This window comes from Anopheles coustani, chromosome 2 (genome assembly GCF_943734705.1).
Source record: "Anopheles coustani chromosome 2, idAnoCousDA_361_x.2, whole genome shotgun sequence".
Lineage (NCBI taxonomy): Eukaryota > Metazoa > Arthropoda > Insecta > Diptera > Culicidae > Anopheles > Anopheles coustani.
In genome coordinates, this window is record NC_071289.1 from 20,353,060 (window position 1) to 20,371,723 (window position 18,664).

The window sequence follows — 18,664 nt, forward strand, 5'->3', positions numbered from 1 at the left end:
CACGCTCTGCACACTGTCTCCAACATCATCCTCCAGCCATTTATGCCTCATTTGTTACCCTTCTGGTGGCTGGAACTAGTGTGGGTGTAGTGATTGGGAACTCGCGCTCCACTTGTGTGCCCACCGTTTCGTCTCGTCTGCCAGCTCGTTGGCTTCTTCAAAGAATCGGGGGGAGGGAATGAGAATCCCATTCGCGTTACCATCGGACAGGGGGAAAACCGATCTACGTGCGTGTTTGTGTGTTTGCTCGGAAAGTTTCTGTTTTCCACATCTCTGGCAAACGTTACCGCCGTGTTATTCTCTCCCTTCCCCCATGCCACCCTTGTTTAGCTTCAACGAAGTACAGGAATCGCTTGTCCGCAAAATCGATGGATGGAAGCAAGCTTTCCTATCTTTCTCTCTCTCTCTCTCCTCTTCTGGCATGGAAAATATGTGGGAAAAACGGATGCTCCTCATTGGGGTAGCATCGAAGAGGGATAACGGGCCGGGAATGGATTTACTTTTTCCCTAACCCGATGGAAAACGTCCATCGTGTGCCTCGCTTCGTCCTCTTGTGCCTTCCTGGGGTGGTTTTCTCCTCGTGGCCAGGATAGGATCGCTTGCTTGTCTGTGCTTTTCTTTTGCCAGGGTTCTTTTACCGCATGCTAGGAGGTTGTTTTTTCCCCTAGTTGACATTTCGCAAACCACTGGCAGTAGTATGCGGTAGATGGAAAACAAGCAAGAGCATAAGCGAACACCCCATAGCCTGGCGAGTATTTGGTGTTCGATGTGCACTGCGTTGCACTTCCGGAAAGGAGTGCCTAAGGGGAGGGGGGGAGGGGGGTACGCCCAACTGGTGCTTGTGAACTGTGGCAGAGTACTGCTAATGAATGTGAACTTTCGTTCCTGTTGGAATGTCATCCCTGAAATCTTTTTTCCAACCTTCTATTTTCTCCACCCTTAGGGATAACTACGCTTATGTGTATGTGTCTGGCAAATGGTTAGTTTACATCTGCACATAGTTAGTTTTTACGTTGGAAGCCATGGCTCCACCACGGACACACGGTCGGTTCTTTTCTTAGCTTCTTTCTGCGGGTTTTAGAGCCTCTACCGCTCTACCGCTCCGTTTGTCGCTTTCCATTTGGCACTAAAAACCCCGAAAGTTGAGCCTTTCGTGGAACAACAATTTTACCATTACACAACTCTTCGTTTCCAGAGTTGCCGCAACGATTCGTATTTAGTGATGCAATTTTTTTGGACACCCGAAAGGATAGCGTGATTGTTGTTTTGGAGTGTACCATACTGCAATTGTGTTTGTACTGGCTACTGGACCGTTCGGCACAACGGAGGCATCGCGGGAAATGGTTCAATCGATGGATACCCCTTACAAGAAGGAGTAAGGAATGGATTTACTTCCTTTTTTAAGTGACGTTGACTGGGAGGTCGCCATTAAAACAAGGAAAGAGTGTCCAGTGTACTCTTCCCTTCCGAATCTTACGTAGTATTTACGACACAATATCCATGGTGTGTCCCGCAGGACAATCTGCAATCGGGAAGAGTTTTTGGGACAACTCGTTCGTGGACACTGCAATCCCGGTTTGGATTGTTGCCAACAAGACAAACCATTTCGCCGTTTGCACCAACAACAGCCTGTCCGGCGTTTTGGCCTGGGGATTTTGTTGCGTAGCACTGCAATTTCTGTCCATTACCAAAAAGGGCGATGCTTTGTGTGTGTGTGTTTTTAATTTCGTAAGAATGTGCCAGTTATATGGGATCAGGAAAAAAGGCAAATCCGGGGAAATTATAATCATAGTCAATTTAAAAACGTATATTTATTTCATGAAAATATAGTTTAAGAATCAATTAAGAACAAAATTATGTCTAAATTTGGTTTTGGATTTGGAAATAAATTGGACATACATATACGAATCAATGTGATTTTTTTCTCCATGTTTTGCTAATTTTAATCGACTTTTTCTCTCTTTCTCAATTTTCATGTACACGTGCGTTTTTCCGCTGCTGTTCCTGTATTCTCTGTGAAATCGTGCGGTGGTGTAGTGATCCTTCGTCGCTGCTCGGCGTACGGTTGCCGCCGGATACGGAGATCATCAAGTACACCTCCTCCATCGTGGGACCGAAAGCGCCGGGCACGGGCGGTCGCGGACGTAAGCAAACCACCATTTCACTAGAAGACAATTCCATTTTTGCTCACACGAATGGTTTAAGTGCAGCCAAGCGCCAGCGACTGGAACAGAACGAGTTTGGTGGCGGAAGCGGCGGTGGAAGCGGTGGAAACAGTGGCGCATCTCATCTCGGTTCTTCGTTGGGCATGACCTCGGGTGGATCCGTCTCGAGTGGCGGTGGTGGACTGCTTCCTCCCGGTCTTTCCCATCACCATCAGGTCGGGAGCAACGGTGGAATTGGAGGACTCGGGCCATCCGGTGGTGGTGGTGGTAGTGGTGCATCGAACGATCGGATAGAGGTCATCAAGCTACCACCGACGATAACCTCGAACGGGGTGTACAGTGCCGGCAAGGGTAGTGGTGGTGGTAAGTTTAAGGGCATACGCTTGTCGAAGCAGAAACTTGATAAACTAAACTTAACACTTGCTGCTCGTCAACAGGAAAAGACTCCATGGTGGACCACATGAACGAATGGGCCGGATTGAATCTCAGTGCGAAGGGGGGCTCGTCGGGTGGTGGTGGATCATCGTCTGCGGCGGCCTCGATCGTGTCGTCGCTTACCGCGGCGGCCGGCATGAACAGTGGCGGCTCCAATCAATCGTCATCGATGCTTGAGCAGGACGATGCTCCGTTGAATCTGTCGATGAAACCATCGAAGGGTGGATCGTCCAACGATGGTGCTGGTCGAGGTGATTCTACCTCATCCTCACCGGCCATTTCCGGCGCAAGTGCGAACAGTCTGCAGAGCCTGAGCACCATTACGGCCGCGCTCGGAGGATCGGGCGGTGGTAGCGACTCTTCGCGATGTAAGTATATGATTGTGTAGTGTTGGGTTGATTAGTTTAATTACGAAAATGGTCAGGATTAAATTGTCCATAAGGGGTATTTTTCAATTCGATTGTTAGGAAATAAAATAAGGGATGTTGGGTATGAATAAAATTATTCTGGCGTGAAGCACACATGCTGTACACTTAAAAACTGATATGCATTCTGGTAAAATTCGGATTTCGTTTGCGTAGTGAAAAATGTTTTTGATTTAAACTTTTTTGTTTAGTTTTAATGAAGAATTATTTTTCAATTAAAAATAATAATTTCTATTGTAATTTTCATTTAAATGCAGGGAAGGGGAGAGTATATATTTGTTATATAGCTTGTACAAGATAGGAATCATATGTAAAGCAAATAATTGATGCAAGGAAAGCCTTTAATATAAGAAAAGATAGTCGAGCAGGTTTGTTTAATAGAAACAACAAATGCTTAAACTCATTCAAACCCAAGCAAAAAAAGAGTATAAATCTTTCAGGCACTGTTTTAATATTAGAAGAAATTGCCATAAGTTATTTGCAGTAAATTTACTGTTTTACGAGGAGAAATTATAAATCTTTGCTCTTCTTGTGTCACTCGTGTTGTTATATATTGTCTTTTTTGCATCTGCGCCTTTGTTTCTTCCATTCTTTGATACATTTTATTATCGGCAATCAAATCACCTACTTGTCATGCCTTGTGCAATCCCAACTTTTAGCCCGTCGAAAAGCGGAAGGCAAGAACCGTCGCAATGCGGCCGCGGCGGCTGCAGCAGCGGCGGCAGCTGCGGCCTCATCGCTGATGACCCCAGCCGGTGCTGCCGCTGCCCTCGGTGCTGTCGGCGCCAATACGGCGGGTTCCCTCAGCGGTCTGGACGGCATGAGCCTTGCGTCGGCCGCCGCCGCCTACGCCGCGGCCTCCCCGGTCTCGACGGGGGCGAGCACCAGCACCCTGAACTCGCTGCTGATGGCTTCGGTCGGGACGAGCATCACCAGCCCGGTCAATACCATCACCACTAGTAGCAGCAGCAGCGGCGGCGGCGGTGGCGGCACCGGCACCGGCAACACCGGTGTCAGTAGCAGCAGTAGCACAAGCAGCTCCGCCGCCAATGCGGCCAATCATCAGCTGATGGCGGCCCAGCTCGGCTTCAACAGCTCACTGTCGGAGCTCTTGAAAATCTCCAACTACGAGGAGTACGACTACTCGTCGCTCACCGGTGGTTGTTAGTATTGCCCGTTGTTTTTACTTCTTGATTGTTTTCGTTTTCTTCGCGAGTCAACACTTTTGCTTCCCTCTGTCATGCCCGTCTGCCTGCCAGCTTGCCATCCTGCCTGCCTTGCCTTGCCTTCCAAATATCCCTTTCACTACCAAAGTTTTACCCAATCCTTCAGAAAAACCGAATCAAGAGTTTAGTGGTTGGGAAGTGGTTGTTGAAGCAGTGATTATTATCCTTTTTTCTCGCGAAACTGAGTCCTTTGCCACCGCATTGCACGATAATGTGACAAAGCAATTGAAATTTAGCATAAGCTTACGAGCTTGAACGGAGAAGGGAATCGAAACACGATTGTTGTTCGATACACTTTGACCAAATCATTGCAAATGCTACCGAATCCTGCTTGATAGATAGAAACGTAGTTATGCATAACAAGTTTAACAATCTCCCCGAGAAAAAAATACCATCAGATGTACAATGCGAAGGATTAAAAATGCACCTATACTTCGTGAACTAATGCTTACACGATTGTGTGTCGCTTTGTTGATAGAATTGTTTAATAATAGCATTTTAAGGAAGCACGCCACTAAATGTTATTTTACCTTTTCTTTTCTCTCTCCCACATACAGCTCAGTTCAAGGAAGGTCGTCCACGTAACCTAGGCCGTGGGGTTTCGAAACCGAAGAAGAACACGGTTGCCTCGCTGTTGGCGCAAAGTCGAGCCGTCGGTTCGAAGCCTCTCACTGCTCAGCAGCTTCTCACGCAGGAAGCGGAAATTGTAAGTTTCCTTTGGCGAGCCAATTTTTGAAGTGTTCGTTGTCTGACCAAGAAAATCACTATTTCGCGCAGGAAAAACTTCGCCAGGCCATGATCGAAGCGAGTCGAAACCAATCGATGGACAATAGCACCTCGAACACGAACACCGATACGGAGAGCATCTCCGAGAGCGGAATGTCCGAGTCGGAGGGCGAGGAACACATCAACGTGAAGGACCTCCGGGTGCCGCTGGAGAAGGGTTGGCGGCGGGAGACGGTTATCCGTGGGCTAACGAAGAACGGTCACATTAAGGGCGATGTGTTCTACTATCCACCGCAGAGTGTTAACAAGATGAAGGGAATGAATCAGATTCAGTTGGTAAGTGTTGACCCGAGACACATTAATGTTGTTTGTCTTTCGTAAGGATCACTAATGCTAATGCTTTCCTCGTTTTCCACAGTACCTGGATCAGTTCAAACCGAAAGACCTGAACCGGGACAACTTCAGCTTCTCGGCGAAAGCGATCGTCGGCACGTTCCTACAGCCTGCCCCGCCCCCGTACGCCACCGACGGGGAGTTCATCAAGATGACCGACGTGGAGGTTGGCCGTCGGTTGGAGGAGCTAAAGATGTTCACCCGACATGCCGCGCTTGGCGTTGAACAGCGGATCGAAATAGCCAAGCAGCAGCAAGCCCTCCGGGACGCGAAAAAGCTCGCCAAGGAGGAGATGAACAAGAACAAAGAGAAGGTAATAGGGGAGGAAGAATGATAAATAACGGCAGGAATCGTTGGCTAATGGTTTTTGTACGTTTCTTTTTTCAGGCAAGACAAGCCAAGGAAGCTGAAAGAAATGAACGCTTGGAGCAGCAGCGCAAGGAACGGGAGCTGAAAAATCAGCAAGCTCTCGAGGTATGTTTGAAACAAACGTTCGTGCGATATCGCTGATCTTGTGCGTGGGGACACTAATTGTTTTTTATTTGTTATTCGTTTCATTGCAGGCGAAAAAGAAGCGCGAGGAAGAACTAGCTCGTCAGAAGGCAGAGGAAGCCGCACGGAAGGCTCAGGTACACGCTCTTTCCTTTGTAACTCTTTCGCTTTACTATATATATATTTTTCAGACGAGGGAAAACAGAATTCTATCGTAGACTATTTCATGGTATCTCTAAGTTAAAGGATCTAATTCGTTAATTTTTGATTTCTTCTTTCATTTCTTATCACTATGGTTTAACACACTCTTTTTGCTCCGGGAAATAACCTCGTGGTGGTTTAAAAACAAAATATCTCGTTTGCTTCAAAACAACAAAATACAAAACACCTGAACTGAATTGGATTGAAATACACTACTTCGTTCGAATACGGCAGGAAAAAGAACAGAAACGGCAGCAGGCCCTACTGCAAAAGGAACAGGTACACAAGCCTTAGGCCAGTCACAGTCGTCTTCTAGTCGAATTCCACTTTCCTCCCCCGATCCCTACGTTGTGTGTTTTGTGTCTGTTGTGTTCGTCGTGTGTGTGTGTATGATAGCCATCTTTCATTAGAAGTCAATTGAATCGTGCTTGGTAAAATACACGGAATCCTTGCCAAAATAGAATAGACCCCCACTGTCACCGATATCGTCTGTACTATTATCTCTGTCCATGATCAATATTCCGCGTGCTCGTCGCCCCTTATGTCGTGGTAGAGGTATAAGGTTTTGGTTCAATCTGTTCCTTAATCCATGGTTTATTTGCTTTTCTAGTATTGTTTTGTACATCGGTATGACGATAATTATTTGCTTGTTTTCTTTCCCATGTGTCCTTTAACAATCTGTGCATTTTCCCCTGTACTTTTCTTTTACTCCATTTTACTTACACTGGTAAACGCATTAGGAATTAACCGTCTTAGAATAGGAGTTTCTGTACTGCACATCCCCTTGTTTCCTCTAAAACGTGTTATGTTAAAATTTCATTCAAATTGGTTGTGGTTTTCCGGCCAAACGGATAACAAAAACCGGTAAAATAATGTTTTCCTTCCTTTTTTAAGGAACTGGCCAAGCAGAAGGAACTAATGTACGCAATGGAAATGGTAAGTTTAGATAGAAAAGTTTGTTTTATGCATTTCCTTCTTATTGGAATATTTTTTTTCCAATTTCTTCAATGTCTCTTTAGGAACGTGAAAGAAGAAGGCAGCATATGGCACTGATTAAGCAGTTGGAACTGAGACGCAAGTTCGAAGAGAAGGAAAAGAAGAAGCATCAGGTAAGATGATCCAGGGAGAATGCCATTTTTTTTGTCAGTTCCTCAACGGTACGATCGTATTTCAACCAATTTCGTTGCAGGTGATATTGGACAAGTTAATTCAACGGGAGAAGAAACTGGTGATGCGCAAGCGTGACACAAACATATTGGCTGAGTTGAGGTACGTTTCGGCAGTGTCCATCAAGTGTCAGACCGTGACCGTGAGCCTTGTTTTCCTCTCTTCCACAGAAAACCACAAGAAGATTCGGAGATCGTCGATCAAACGGAGCTTCCTGGTTTCTCGCGTATCCCTGGCCTGAAGCTGACCGGCACCGGGTACGCCGATCTGCTGATGGTGTTCGAATTTTTGCACAACTTTGGCGAAACACTTGGTTTCGGTGAGTCAACAGGTAAAAAAAGGAACGGAGCAGTAGGAGCTTTTGCTTTTGGTTTGTGTTTTGATTTTCTTTCGTCAATATGACGTGCTTAAGTTGTTGGGAAAGAAATTTCAAAATACACTCGAACGATGTTCGCAAAGAATGTTCTTCTTAAGTTCCGTTTCTTTTTTTGTGCAAAATGAAAAATCCTATATGATAAACGACCCATAACTAACCGGTATTGAATTGTTTACTTTTAGACATGGAATCACTGCCCAATCTGCAATCACTCCACCTAGCGCTCACGTCGGAAAATGCGATCGACGCGGAGGAAGAGTTGCTGTCAGTGATGACACACCTTCTGGTGTGCGCCATCGAAGACCCCGGCATTCCGAACCCCGGCCGTCACACGACACTGCTTGGCCAAACACTTCGGCAAGCGGACATCACGCACACGAACGTGTCGGAAATACTGCGCATCTATCTATACGCCGTCGCTACGGGTGAGGTGAAGCTTCAGTCCGGCATCAACCTCGAACGAGACCGGGACGCACCTTCCAAACATCACTTAGTCAATGATGAAGACTTCAAGATGTGTAGCACGAAAAACTCCCAGTTCTACGAGCTACTTGCCGAAAACGCGCGCTACAAGCTGTCGGAGTTGCTGAAGGACAAACCGTTCGTGGCGCTCAACCCAACGACCAAGACGGAAATCCTGGCGATGCTGTGCAACGATTTGCTGATGAACAAGGCCGTTTGCAAGCAGATCGATAGCAGCCTAGAGGCACAGGCACAACTGAAGAAGGAGCGCTACCTGTTGGACAACAAGATTCGCAAGTATAAGATGCTGGTAGCCCGCAAGCAACGGTTGGAGCAGTACGAGAAAGCACAACAGGCCGCACTAGAGAAGTCACTTTCGATGAAAGCGGCGGAAGAGGCGAAGCGAGCGGAGGAAGCAGCAGCAGCAATGGCTGCTGCATCGGCAGCGGCTGCAGCTGCGGCGGCAACGTCGGCAACCTCGGAGCAACAAGAAGACGCGTCTACGAGTGGAGATCCAAAAGCGACAGACTCGGAGGGTGGCAATGCGATAAACGGTGAAGAAAGGGGAGGAGAAGGTGGAGTTGTTGTCGAAAATGGCCCTTCTGTCGAAGGTAGTAATGAATTGCCGGATGAGACGGGTGATGCACCGGTGGTGCAACCTCCAACCTTAGAGGGAAGTCGTTCTGGAGAGCTTGAGGAAGGTGAAATTGTAAACAAAACCGATGGAGAAGTTAGTACCAGGGGTCCTTCAGAAGCTAATGAGGATGGAAATAAGACTGACGACGATGACGACGATGATGATGATGATGATAATGATGTGGTTGAGATTGTTCCAATGCCTGTTACGTGCACCGTCACGGAAGACTCTTGCCCCAACACAATTCCACCTTCGGCGGAAGATGAGGAGCAGCAGGCAATGACCAATGCTGTCGTTTCGGCAATGAACGAAGCGGATCATCCTTTAGCGGCTACAACAGAATCGGCCTTACCACCGGCAGACAACAACCAGCATCCGGAACCGATGAACGGTATCGAAAGTATTGGGGAAAGCCCGTCGATTCAAACGGACGAGAATGGCACCGGTATGGCGAGTATTGTGCCACAAGAAAATCACAACAATCATTCACATACCACGAATGAGAACCAATCATCAGTGGCACCGGTAACGTCACCACATACAAATTTCCCTCCAATGGTGCAGCAACATAAACCGATGATGCAGCTGGAACCGGGTGAAATTCCTCCTCCAGGGATGGATATATCGGCGCTGGGTGGAGCATATCACCATCAACATCCTGCAGCAGCTACGACGGAAATACCGACCATTTCTGTACCCTCGACCCCGGAGGAAAGCCCAGTCAAAATGGGAGACCATCATCAGCTCCATCAGCAAGTGGATGGGACTAATGGTGAGGCGAACCTGAAACCTCTAATTCCCACTTGTGATCTAACGGGCAGTGGTGAGCAACCGCAACCGGGTCAGGTGGGCCAACCAGGAGTGACACCACTGCACGCCAACAATTCGTCCGCCTCCGAGTTGGACTTGCTCTCGAAGTCGATGATTAACGATCATGCGACGTGCGGTGACCGTGCGGATGAGGACAACAGTGACCTGGAGAGTGAAGGAACACAGCTGGAAGAGGACGAAGACGCACACCTGACGGCGGAGGAAGCTCAGCGAAAGTACGACAAAATACTGGAAACATCCTTCCAGAACAAACAACAGCTGGAGAATGCGCTCAATCAGCTACGGGTAAAGTGTTTCGGGCAGGATCGCTACTGGCGGCGGTACTGGAACCTCGGCAAGTGTGGCGGTATCTACGTGGAAGCGATGGAATCGACCCAGCCCGATATGTACCGTTACGAGAATGCGCTCGAGGAGGTACAAAGCCGTCCAGATTACGTGCCAAAGTACGCTCCGGCCATCAAAGCGGACACAAGCAGTGAGCAGCAGGTGAAGCAGGATCCCGATGTAAAACCCGGAACCAACTGTAAGCAGGAGGAAGGTGATGGGCAAGGTGTGAAAAAGGAAGAAGAAGGTACCGGTACAGAGGAGAGCACAGTGGATGATCGTAAGCGGAAACGCTGCTCTTCGGTATCGTTGAAGAAGTTGAAGAAGAAGAAAAAGAAGCCGAGAACCACCTCGGAGGGTGGAACGTTCGGAGGCCATGAGACGACGGGTTACAATGATGGCGGTGGTGCTGCTGACGAAGACGACGGTGACGACGAGGGCGAAGAAGGAGAGGAAGATGAGGACGATTGCTCGAGAACTAGCTACAGTAATGGGCCCGCACTGGAGGATGGTCGTACGGCGGATTCTCAGTCGGACGATTGTAAGATTATCGACGAGCCGGAAGTGGTACTGACAGAGGGTGGTGGTGGTAGTGAGGGTGCACCAACGGGTAGTGTCGCGGAAGATCAGGCACGAGCGGGATTAGTAGAAAACCCACCCGTGTCGGAATCGGTTGAATCTGAGCAACAAAAATCGATCGATGAAAATCGGTTGGAAAATCATCAATCATCGCTCGGACACGGCGGTGATGCTTCATCCCGCCCACAGATGGAATCGGTTCCACAGAACGCCACTCCCCTTCCTAGAAAACCAGACGATCAGCTTATGGACATCGAGGATTCGATCCCGACGGCGATCCTCGTGCAGAAGGGGAACGATCACGATCAAACGAAGACGGTCGAGGTTAACAACCAGATCGGTGGTGTGAATGTGTCCCCCGGGGGACAACCACAGTCTCAACCGAAGCCTCAACAAGACGACGATGATGACGATGTGACGATGGTGCAGGAGGAAACGCCAACGATCACGATCCCCGACGACGACACGGACAGTGGCGATCGTATGGAAGGTTCTGGAGGCAAGGCTTCCGACCTAACGGAAGCTGGCCCGCGGACAGGGGCGGACGGTGGAAGCAGCAGCAGCAGCAGCATGAACTGTGATATGAAGCCAAAATTGGTGGAGAATGGTGTGGTGGAGCTGCGCGATCCGGGTGAGCTGGTCGAGTGTCAGCTGCAGGAAATGGACGACGATGAGGAGATCGTACCGCCCGGGTCGGGATGTCGCACGAACGGTGCCGATTGTAAACCGAACGTTGGAAGCGAAAGCAACGGTGGTGGAGGTGTTGATCGTAAGCCACCGAAGACGACAACGTCGTCCGTGATTTCGTACGGTAGCGATGTAGAGATGATCGAGGTGAAGGACGAGGATAGCAATGCGGGAGTACCATCCATCCCAGCACCTATCATGCCCGGAAGCTACCTGTATCTGCGCAATACGGACACCAAGCAGGAGAAGGAATTTAGCGATCAGCTACTGAACCGTTGGTTTTCGATTGTGGACAAGGAGCTACCACTGTCGAGTACCGAATGTCCACTTCCGACGATTAACGGCAGCACTCCGGCATCGATGGCGCGTCAAATTTTCACCAACATTACGTGTCGTGAAATCTGTCAAATTCAAGGCAACCGATGGGACATTGGGAACAACATTCAATTCTTCAGCGTTCCGCTTGAGAAGGGTGTCGAAATTCACTTTCCCAACGAGTCGATCCTCTCGCTATCCGGGCTGGACGATGACGAGATGCACGAGGTGATCGCAAAAAAGTCTCGCCCGGAACCGCTGCAGCTGTCCGACATGAAGCCAGCATTCAAGCGTGAAACGATCGAATATTCGTACAGCACAAACCATCCGAACCAGATTCGGTTGCGTGCGGAACTGGCGGAGGAGCCGGCCGACCCGGAAGAGTACGGTCACTTCTCGCTGCCAGCGTACATGACGCTGACGCTCTCGAACCTAACCGCGTACGTGCAGTGCGATCAGTTTCAACCGCTCCAGATGACACCGGAAGAAGAAAAACAACTGGAGGACATCAAGATACACGGAGCACCACGCAAGACGGACCCGAAAGTGGTGCCACGGGAGTTCCGCTACGGTTGGTGGAAAATCAACGACATCGAGGAGCTGAACGAGCTAATCAAAGCACTCAATCCACGCGGGGTTCGAGAACGACTGCTGCGTCAAAGTTTGCTCGAGTCACTGGCGGAAAGTGTCAACCTTTCGACGCCGCACCACGTTTCGCATCCACGCGCCCCACCCCCACCGAGCGGTTACATCGAACCGGAAGCGTGGAACGCCTGGAACCCATCGATCGCACGCCGTGTCGAGGTAGCGCTACTCGATCAGATCGAAGCGATGGAGGACAAGGTGGCGAGCGCCTCGATGCAGGTGAAAGGCTGGCAGATGCCGCAGCGCGAAGGTGACAGTGAGAATGGTGCCCCGGAAGACGTCACGATTGAGATGCTACGCGAACGCATCCTCGGACTTGAGGCGGCCATCGAACGACGCTACCTAAAGCCACCGTTGGGAATCAAGTGAGTATGATCTAAAGTGTGAACGGTGGGATGGGGATACCCGGTTGGCACCCGTGGGCACACGTGATTGTGTCACTTTTGTTTACGATATGTTTTTAACTCTCGTGAATATCCTTCTTTGGGTCTCCCATATACAGCACCACCGAGGCGCAGATGGCGGTTATTGCGCAACAAGAGGCGCAGCACCATCAAAACAATTCGAACGTGTCCAACCTGTCCAACTGCTCGAACAGTTCCGCCGAGGATGAGAATCTCCCGAAGGGTAAGTTAGCAATGGGAAACGACTAATGCATGAGAGAATGAAATGCAATTTGTTTTTCGTTCTAGGTCTCCTGTCATGGCGCGACGCAGTAGAACGATCCGTCACTACCGCCCAACTTTCGATGGCACTGTACGTGTTGGAATCGTGCGTCGCCTGGGACAAGAGCATCATGAAGGCGGTAAGTAGATCCCTCCCCAGCCACTGGAGTTGGAGTGTGACGTTTCTTATGTTTTCCTGTTTGAATCACGGTTAAGTTTTGTTGTAAAGTTCTGTCCAACTGTTAGCGTTCCCCATGTGCTCGTAAGAGAAGACTCTTTATCAGTCTGCTTCTTTCGTCCCATAGTATCTTTCGTGCTAAACATGAGTTTCGTATTTATGTTGAAACGTCTTAATCTATTCTGCACCACCCCTTGTGTAGAGCAAAATTAAGGGGGAGATGTTATTTGAATAGATTTTTCCTAGCCTTTCCTCCACCGCAAACCGGCCACAAATCGTCGTTGTCGTTGTCGTCGTCGAAGCACTGGATGCCCGATGGATGATCGCATTTTATAGTCTACGACTAGATTAAAATAATACACTATCTCTCTTTCTCTCTCGCTCTCTACTCCTCGATCTTGAAGCGTGCTGCATGATCTTTTTATTAGTAATTTGTTTGTTCCTAGAGCTCACACATTCTTTTTGAAGTGTCAGATATTTACGTTTATTGTTTTCTGCTTTTATATTAGTTTGTTATCTCACGGCACATCCATTTATCTTAATCGGATTTGTGTTTTCACTTTTTTCATCTTTGTTTCGTGTGTTGCGTGCTACTATTTTGTACTTGTTTCAATTTCCATTAGTTTTTCCTTTGGTTTCGTATCGTTTTTTAGTGTTGCATGTGCATTCTTATCTCCTGCTACTTTGCAGCAGCCCACTTTGCTTTGATACTGATTGTTGTTTTTCTTTCTTTATCATTTTCTTTCTTTTTCGATTCGATGTTTTCATCGTGAAATATGTATCTTTTTTGTGATGATGTTTTCGGTATCGTTTGCCGTATGCGGTTTATAATCCAACCAATCGAACGCGCGCGCACACACACATAAATACGAATACATATAAACTTGCTGTGAATGCTTTTTTCTGCTATGTTGTGTACAATCCGATGATAAATTTGGTATTATCTTGGGAATGGATGAATGACCAATCTGGGCATCATCATATCGGGTGTATTTTCAATGTGTCCTTCTGCGATTGATTGCAAAAATAAATCAAATGCGCATGTGTAGCAGCAGCGGCAGGGTAAAAAGCAAAACACTGCAACCAATAGTGGCAACAAGTCGAGCAAGAAGAAGAACGGTACAGTGCAGGGTGCCACTAACAAGCAGCACGGTTCGCCAGCGGGCAAGAAAAGCAATGCTACCTCTAATAACCATGCTACTACTACTACTACCACTTCCACTACTATTACTAACATTGCGCCAACGACGACGATGACGACGGCGACGGCAACTACGGCGGAAGCGACAGCGGGACCGGGAACGACCAACAAACAGAAGAAGAAAGTCATCTCGAAATCCAAACTATCTTCCCTTCTATTGCAGAATTGTCAGTTCTGTCAATCGGGAGAGTCCGAGGACAAGCTGCTGCTGTGCGACGGTTGCGACCGGGGTTATCACACCTACTGCTTCAAGCCCCGCATGGACAAGATACCGGATGGTGATTGGTAAGTGAATGACTGCTTCGCAAAAACCAATGGTTCGTAAGTTTATAACCGATTGATTTAATTCGTTTTATCCTTCAGGTACTGCTTCGAGTGTAAAAACAAAGCTACCGGCGATCGAAAGTGTATTGTTTGTGGTGGTTTGAGGCCACCACCACTCGGCAAGATGGTCTACTGTGAACTGTGCCCCCGAGCATATCATCAGGATTGTTACATCCCACCCATGTTGAAGGTACGAATAGAATCATCATTTGTAGAGCAGCCACCTACTTGCTTCGTACATGGTTTTGCTTCAAGTATCATTAATTGTTTGTTACCTTTATTTATTGTCTAGTATCCACGGGGCAAATGGTACTGCCAGAATTGCGTCGCAAAGGCACCACCGAAGAAGAAACCCCAGCGAAAGCCGAAGGAGCGCACCACCAACAATAGCTCGCAGTCGATGCTAAACTCATCGCTGAACAGCTCGCAAAACCAGTCGTTGAACTCGTCCCACGAGGATATCGCAACGACGCCGTTAAGGTAGCTATTGTTGTCGTCTGCTTGCATGCACTAATCTAAAAAAACTGCGCTTTCATTCTCAAAATTAAAAACAAAAAATGAACGAAACAAAACATATGAAAACTTACCATTGAACATGAGCATTAAAACAACACGAACACTTACACATCATTGAACCATTCGATTCTCTCTTTATGATTTCACTTCGTAACTGTTTCACTGTTTCTGTGCCGTTTGTCGGACGCAATTAATCCCCCGCTTGCTTCTCACATCTGCATCCGTGCCTACGCGGAATCTAATACATAATCGTTGTTGTAAAGAAGAGAACAATTTAGAAGATATTAAAGAGAACCCAATTAATACAGTCCAGCACATTCAATAGCGTCCACGAGTCATGAAGAATCGTCGGCGCCACAACATCTACAGCAACATCCGCACATGCAGGGAGTGCCAACGGCAGCAATGGTACCACCACCGTACCACCAACAACAACCAGTCCATCCACACCAGCAGCCGTACAGTAGTGTCTCATCCGTCGGTGGTGTAGTACCGAATTATTCCGTGTGTCATCCGCCTCCACCTCCACCGCCTGCGCTGACCACGCAAACACTTCCACCACCGCCACCAGTGGACCAAAACATAGCGGCCATGTACAGCCAGCAGCAGCAGCAACAGTACTATCAACAAATTTATCAGCAATCCGGGCAGCCCATGGTCGACAGTACGGTGCTTCCACCACCGCCAGCACCGGCAACCCAACAGCAACCACAGTATTACCCAACACCTACTGGGGAATATAATGCCGCTTATGCGCAGCATCATGCTCAACAGGCCACTGCCATGGAAGGTGAACAGATGGTACCACACGGTGAAGGTGGCCAACAGGGAAATCAAGCTACTTCAATGGAAGGTTATGCTGGAGTAATACCCTCTGGTGTAGAAACTCCGCACCCAGGTGTTGGAGAGAATTTGGGCAGCCAACAAATGTCTTTGGAAGGCAATCTATCCTTAGCACAGCACGATACACCCGCCGAGGCATCCGCTGCCACGTCAGCTAGCTCTGCGTTAGCATCGCCTTCTTCGATGCAGACTGGCGGTGAGTACTGTCTCTCCGGCAACAGTGCAGCAGTCGCCTGTGGAAGCTCATCGGTGGGCTACTTGGATAGTGAACGACAAGGCACAAGTGGTGGTTCGGCAGTCTCCGGTACCGACGGCAGCAGCAGCGTCGGCGGCGATGACTCGTCGGAGGAATATCAACCGCGGCCATCTCCGGCAAAGGAAGCGGGCAGTAGCAGCAGCAGTAGTAGTAGCAGTAGTAGCAGTAGTAGTAGCAGCAGCAGTGGCAGCAGCGAGCATCGGAAGGAGCGTTCGAAAGAACGGGACGAAGCGAAGGAACGCGCCAGACAGGAGAAGAAGGCAACGAAAAAGCTGCTCAAAGAGTTGGCCGTTTGCAAAACGATCCTGGAGGAAATGGAGGTAAATCGCGTTGAATCCTTCTGAACTTATCAACTTGACCAGGTCCGAATGTTTTTAGCGCTGATTTTGACCGGCATTTTCGAAGATTTTCTAATCTGTGAACAGCTATTTTTTAGTAAGTTTGTTTACTATTTTTTGGCGTTTTTGGTTTGTTGATCATATTCCGCTAGCTTGGTGTAAAGCAAAAAAGTCGGTTTGGGATGGTTTTACCTTTTATACTTTTAAAATGTTATGAAAATTCAGAAAAAAGTTTGCGCTAGAAAGCAAATACCTTTAAAAAAGCTTGCGGTCAGAAAAACCGCTACAAGGCATTCGGGCAAGATCAAAGAAATGCATTCTATTATTAAAGTGTTATAGGCCGTTGTTATCCAATATTAACGCATCGACTTGTTTCGTTCACAGCTTCATGAAGATTCGTGGCCATTCTTGCTACCGGTGAACACGAAGCAGTTTCCAACGTATCGCAAGGTCATCAAATGTCCGATGGATCTTTCGACGATCAAAAAACGCCTCCAGGATTTGGTGTAAGTCTATTCTCAACCAGATTGCACAGATGGGTAAAAATCTGTGGTATCCGCTCATAGCATGCCTTGGTTTTGGTAAAAAATTGGTTGCTAACGAGCCCTCCTTCGCTTCTAGGTATAAATCACGCGAAGAATTTATCGCAGACGTGCGGCAAATTTTCGACAACTGTGAAGTTTTCAACGAAGATGACTCACCCGTCGGTATAGCCGGGCACGGCATGCGTAAATTTTTCGAGCAACGCTGGACCGACTTAACGGATAAACACTCCTCCTGATATCATCAGCAGCATCCGAATCCATCTGCCACACTAGCCGCACCATCCGTTGGACCGGATCCGGTTGGGAAACCAGCCGAGGGAACATCTGGTGGTATATTCCTTTCACCACCACCTCCTCCAGCACCACAAACATCATCGGCAATGGTGATGGCACCACCGCAACAGTATTTAAACGAACAGTGCTCTTCGGAGTCTCACAGTTCTATAGCGTCGGACGTTTTACCGTTGGAAAAATCCTGCACGTACGAAGTCGGCAGCTCGATGGCGACTATTGACTAGGCTTGAGGATGCTGGAAAAAGCCCTTCACAAACGTACTGTTCGATACGACGAGCAAACCGGAGCAACCGCTAGTATTAAAACGAACAATACACAATATGCACTGATTTGGTTGGCCAGCGCACGGGAGAGTCACAGAGAAACAATTAACGCACGTGATAAAGAGAAAAAACGAAACAGACATTTTGAACCAGAGAAAAAAGACTGTACCGAGTAGGTAGCAGCAGGTGGCGCGTGTGTTTCGAGTGTGTGTTGGCTACGGAACTGGTCATTATTTTGAAAGTAACTGAAGGTACATCGAAAAAAGGTAACCAAACCTGTAGGCAACTGAATATAAAAAGAAAAAAAGTATGATTTCACTGGTAAATTGTTTACCGGTGGTGATATTGTTTTAGTGGATGGATCCTCGAAGACCTCCTTCGAACCAGGATCGTTGGATCCGTACTGATAAATAATATACTACTGTCAATCACAGAAACAGCACATCACAAAAACAAAAAAAAACAATTCGATAGCAATCATCGTATATGAACCCAAGGATAGGGTAAATAATTCGAACCGTGGAATGTACGAAGCGCAGTTATTTGTGTATTTGTAGACAAATGAAAGTAATAGGCTTAGAACAAGACGGACAAGAATCAGAGAGAGAGAGAGAGAGAGAGTTGGTACGGGAAGACTTTAGAAAATATGGATGAGACTCATTTTATTTTACGTTCAAATGCGCCGCCCTCCCAATTAATAATTGTACATACTAGAAGAATAGAGTAGTTTAGGTTTTTCTTTTGGTTTTACGTCAGTGTCGTCATCACAAAGTGTGTGGGACATGTTTTGCGCCATGATAATTAAAAAGTGTCGAGTCGAGGGATGGGTTGGGTCGGTTGGGACCTTTAAGTGAATTATTATTTAAGTCAAATGACACACAACAAATAGATTCCTACAAATAATAGAAGATTTCTCACTCTAGGAGCGTTTCCAAGATTCATTTTGTGTGCGTGTTTATTTTATCCGTGCAAGTCGCAGTAAGACATTGCTATTTGCTGGAAAGAAGTCGATTTTCAGTTTCTTTTCCATAACAAAAGATAATACAAAAGTGAACCATAAGGTAGGGAGACGTTTAGTGTTCGTTTAGGAAACGATTGAAAGGGAGTTGAACAACAGGCCGAGGTAAGTATTATTCTAGTTTGAGATATGAACCG

General features: G+C 47.6%; 1 protein-coding gene across 1 annotated transcript in view; it reads left to right on the plus strand.

The window, feature by feature from the left end:
- Positions 1-18,446, plus strand: part of LOC131265947 (uncharacterized) — a 43,894-nt gene extending 25,448 nt beyond the window's left edge. Inside the window, exons 7-28 of the mRNA XM_058268263.1 lie at positions 2,038-2,144; positions 2,211-2,528; positions 2,603-2,968; positions 4,809-4,957; positions 5,029-5,313; positions 5,396-5,683; positions 5,758-5,844; positions 5,934-5,999; positions 6,298-6,342; positions 6,958-6,999; positions 7,083-7,172; positions 7,253-7,332; positions 7,401-7,549; positions 7,789-12,451; positions 12,589-12,713; positions 12,779-12,891; positions 14,294-14,415; positions 14,494-14,644; positions 14,747-14,934; positions 15,279-16,389; positions 16,792-16,913; positions 17,029-18,446. Coding sequence (XP_058124246.1) covers positions 2,038-2,144; positions 2,211-2,528; positions 2,603-2,968; positions 4,809-4,957; positions 5,029-5,313; positions 5,396-5,683; positions 5,758-5,844; positions 5,934-5,999; positions 6,298-6,342; positions 6,958-6,999; positions 7,083-7,172; positions 7,253-7,332; positions 7,401-7,549; positions 7,789-12,451; positions 12,589-12,713; positions 12,779-12,891; positions 14,294-14,415; positions 14,494-14,644; positions 14,747-14,934; positions 15,279-16,389; positions 16,792-16,913; positions 17,029-17,188 — 8,827 coding nt within the window. The 3' untranslated portion in view covers positions 17,189-18,446. The remainder of the gene's footprint in view (positions 1-2,037; positions 2,145-2,210; positions 2,529-2,602; positions 2,969-4,808; positions 4,958-5,028; positions 5,314-5,395; positions 5,684-5,757; positions 5,845-5,933; positions 6,000-6,297; positions 6,343-6,957; positions 7,000-7,082; positions 7,173-7,252; positions 7,333-7,400; positions 7,550-7,788; positions 12,452-12,588; positions 12,714-12,778; positions 12,892-14,293; positions 14,416-14,493; positions 14,645-14,746; positions 14,935-15,278; positions 16,390-16,791; positions 16,914-17,028) is intronic.
- The last annotated feature ends 218 nt before the right edge of the window (positions 18,447-18,664 follow it).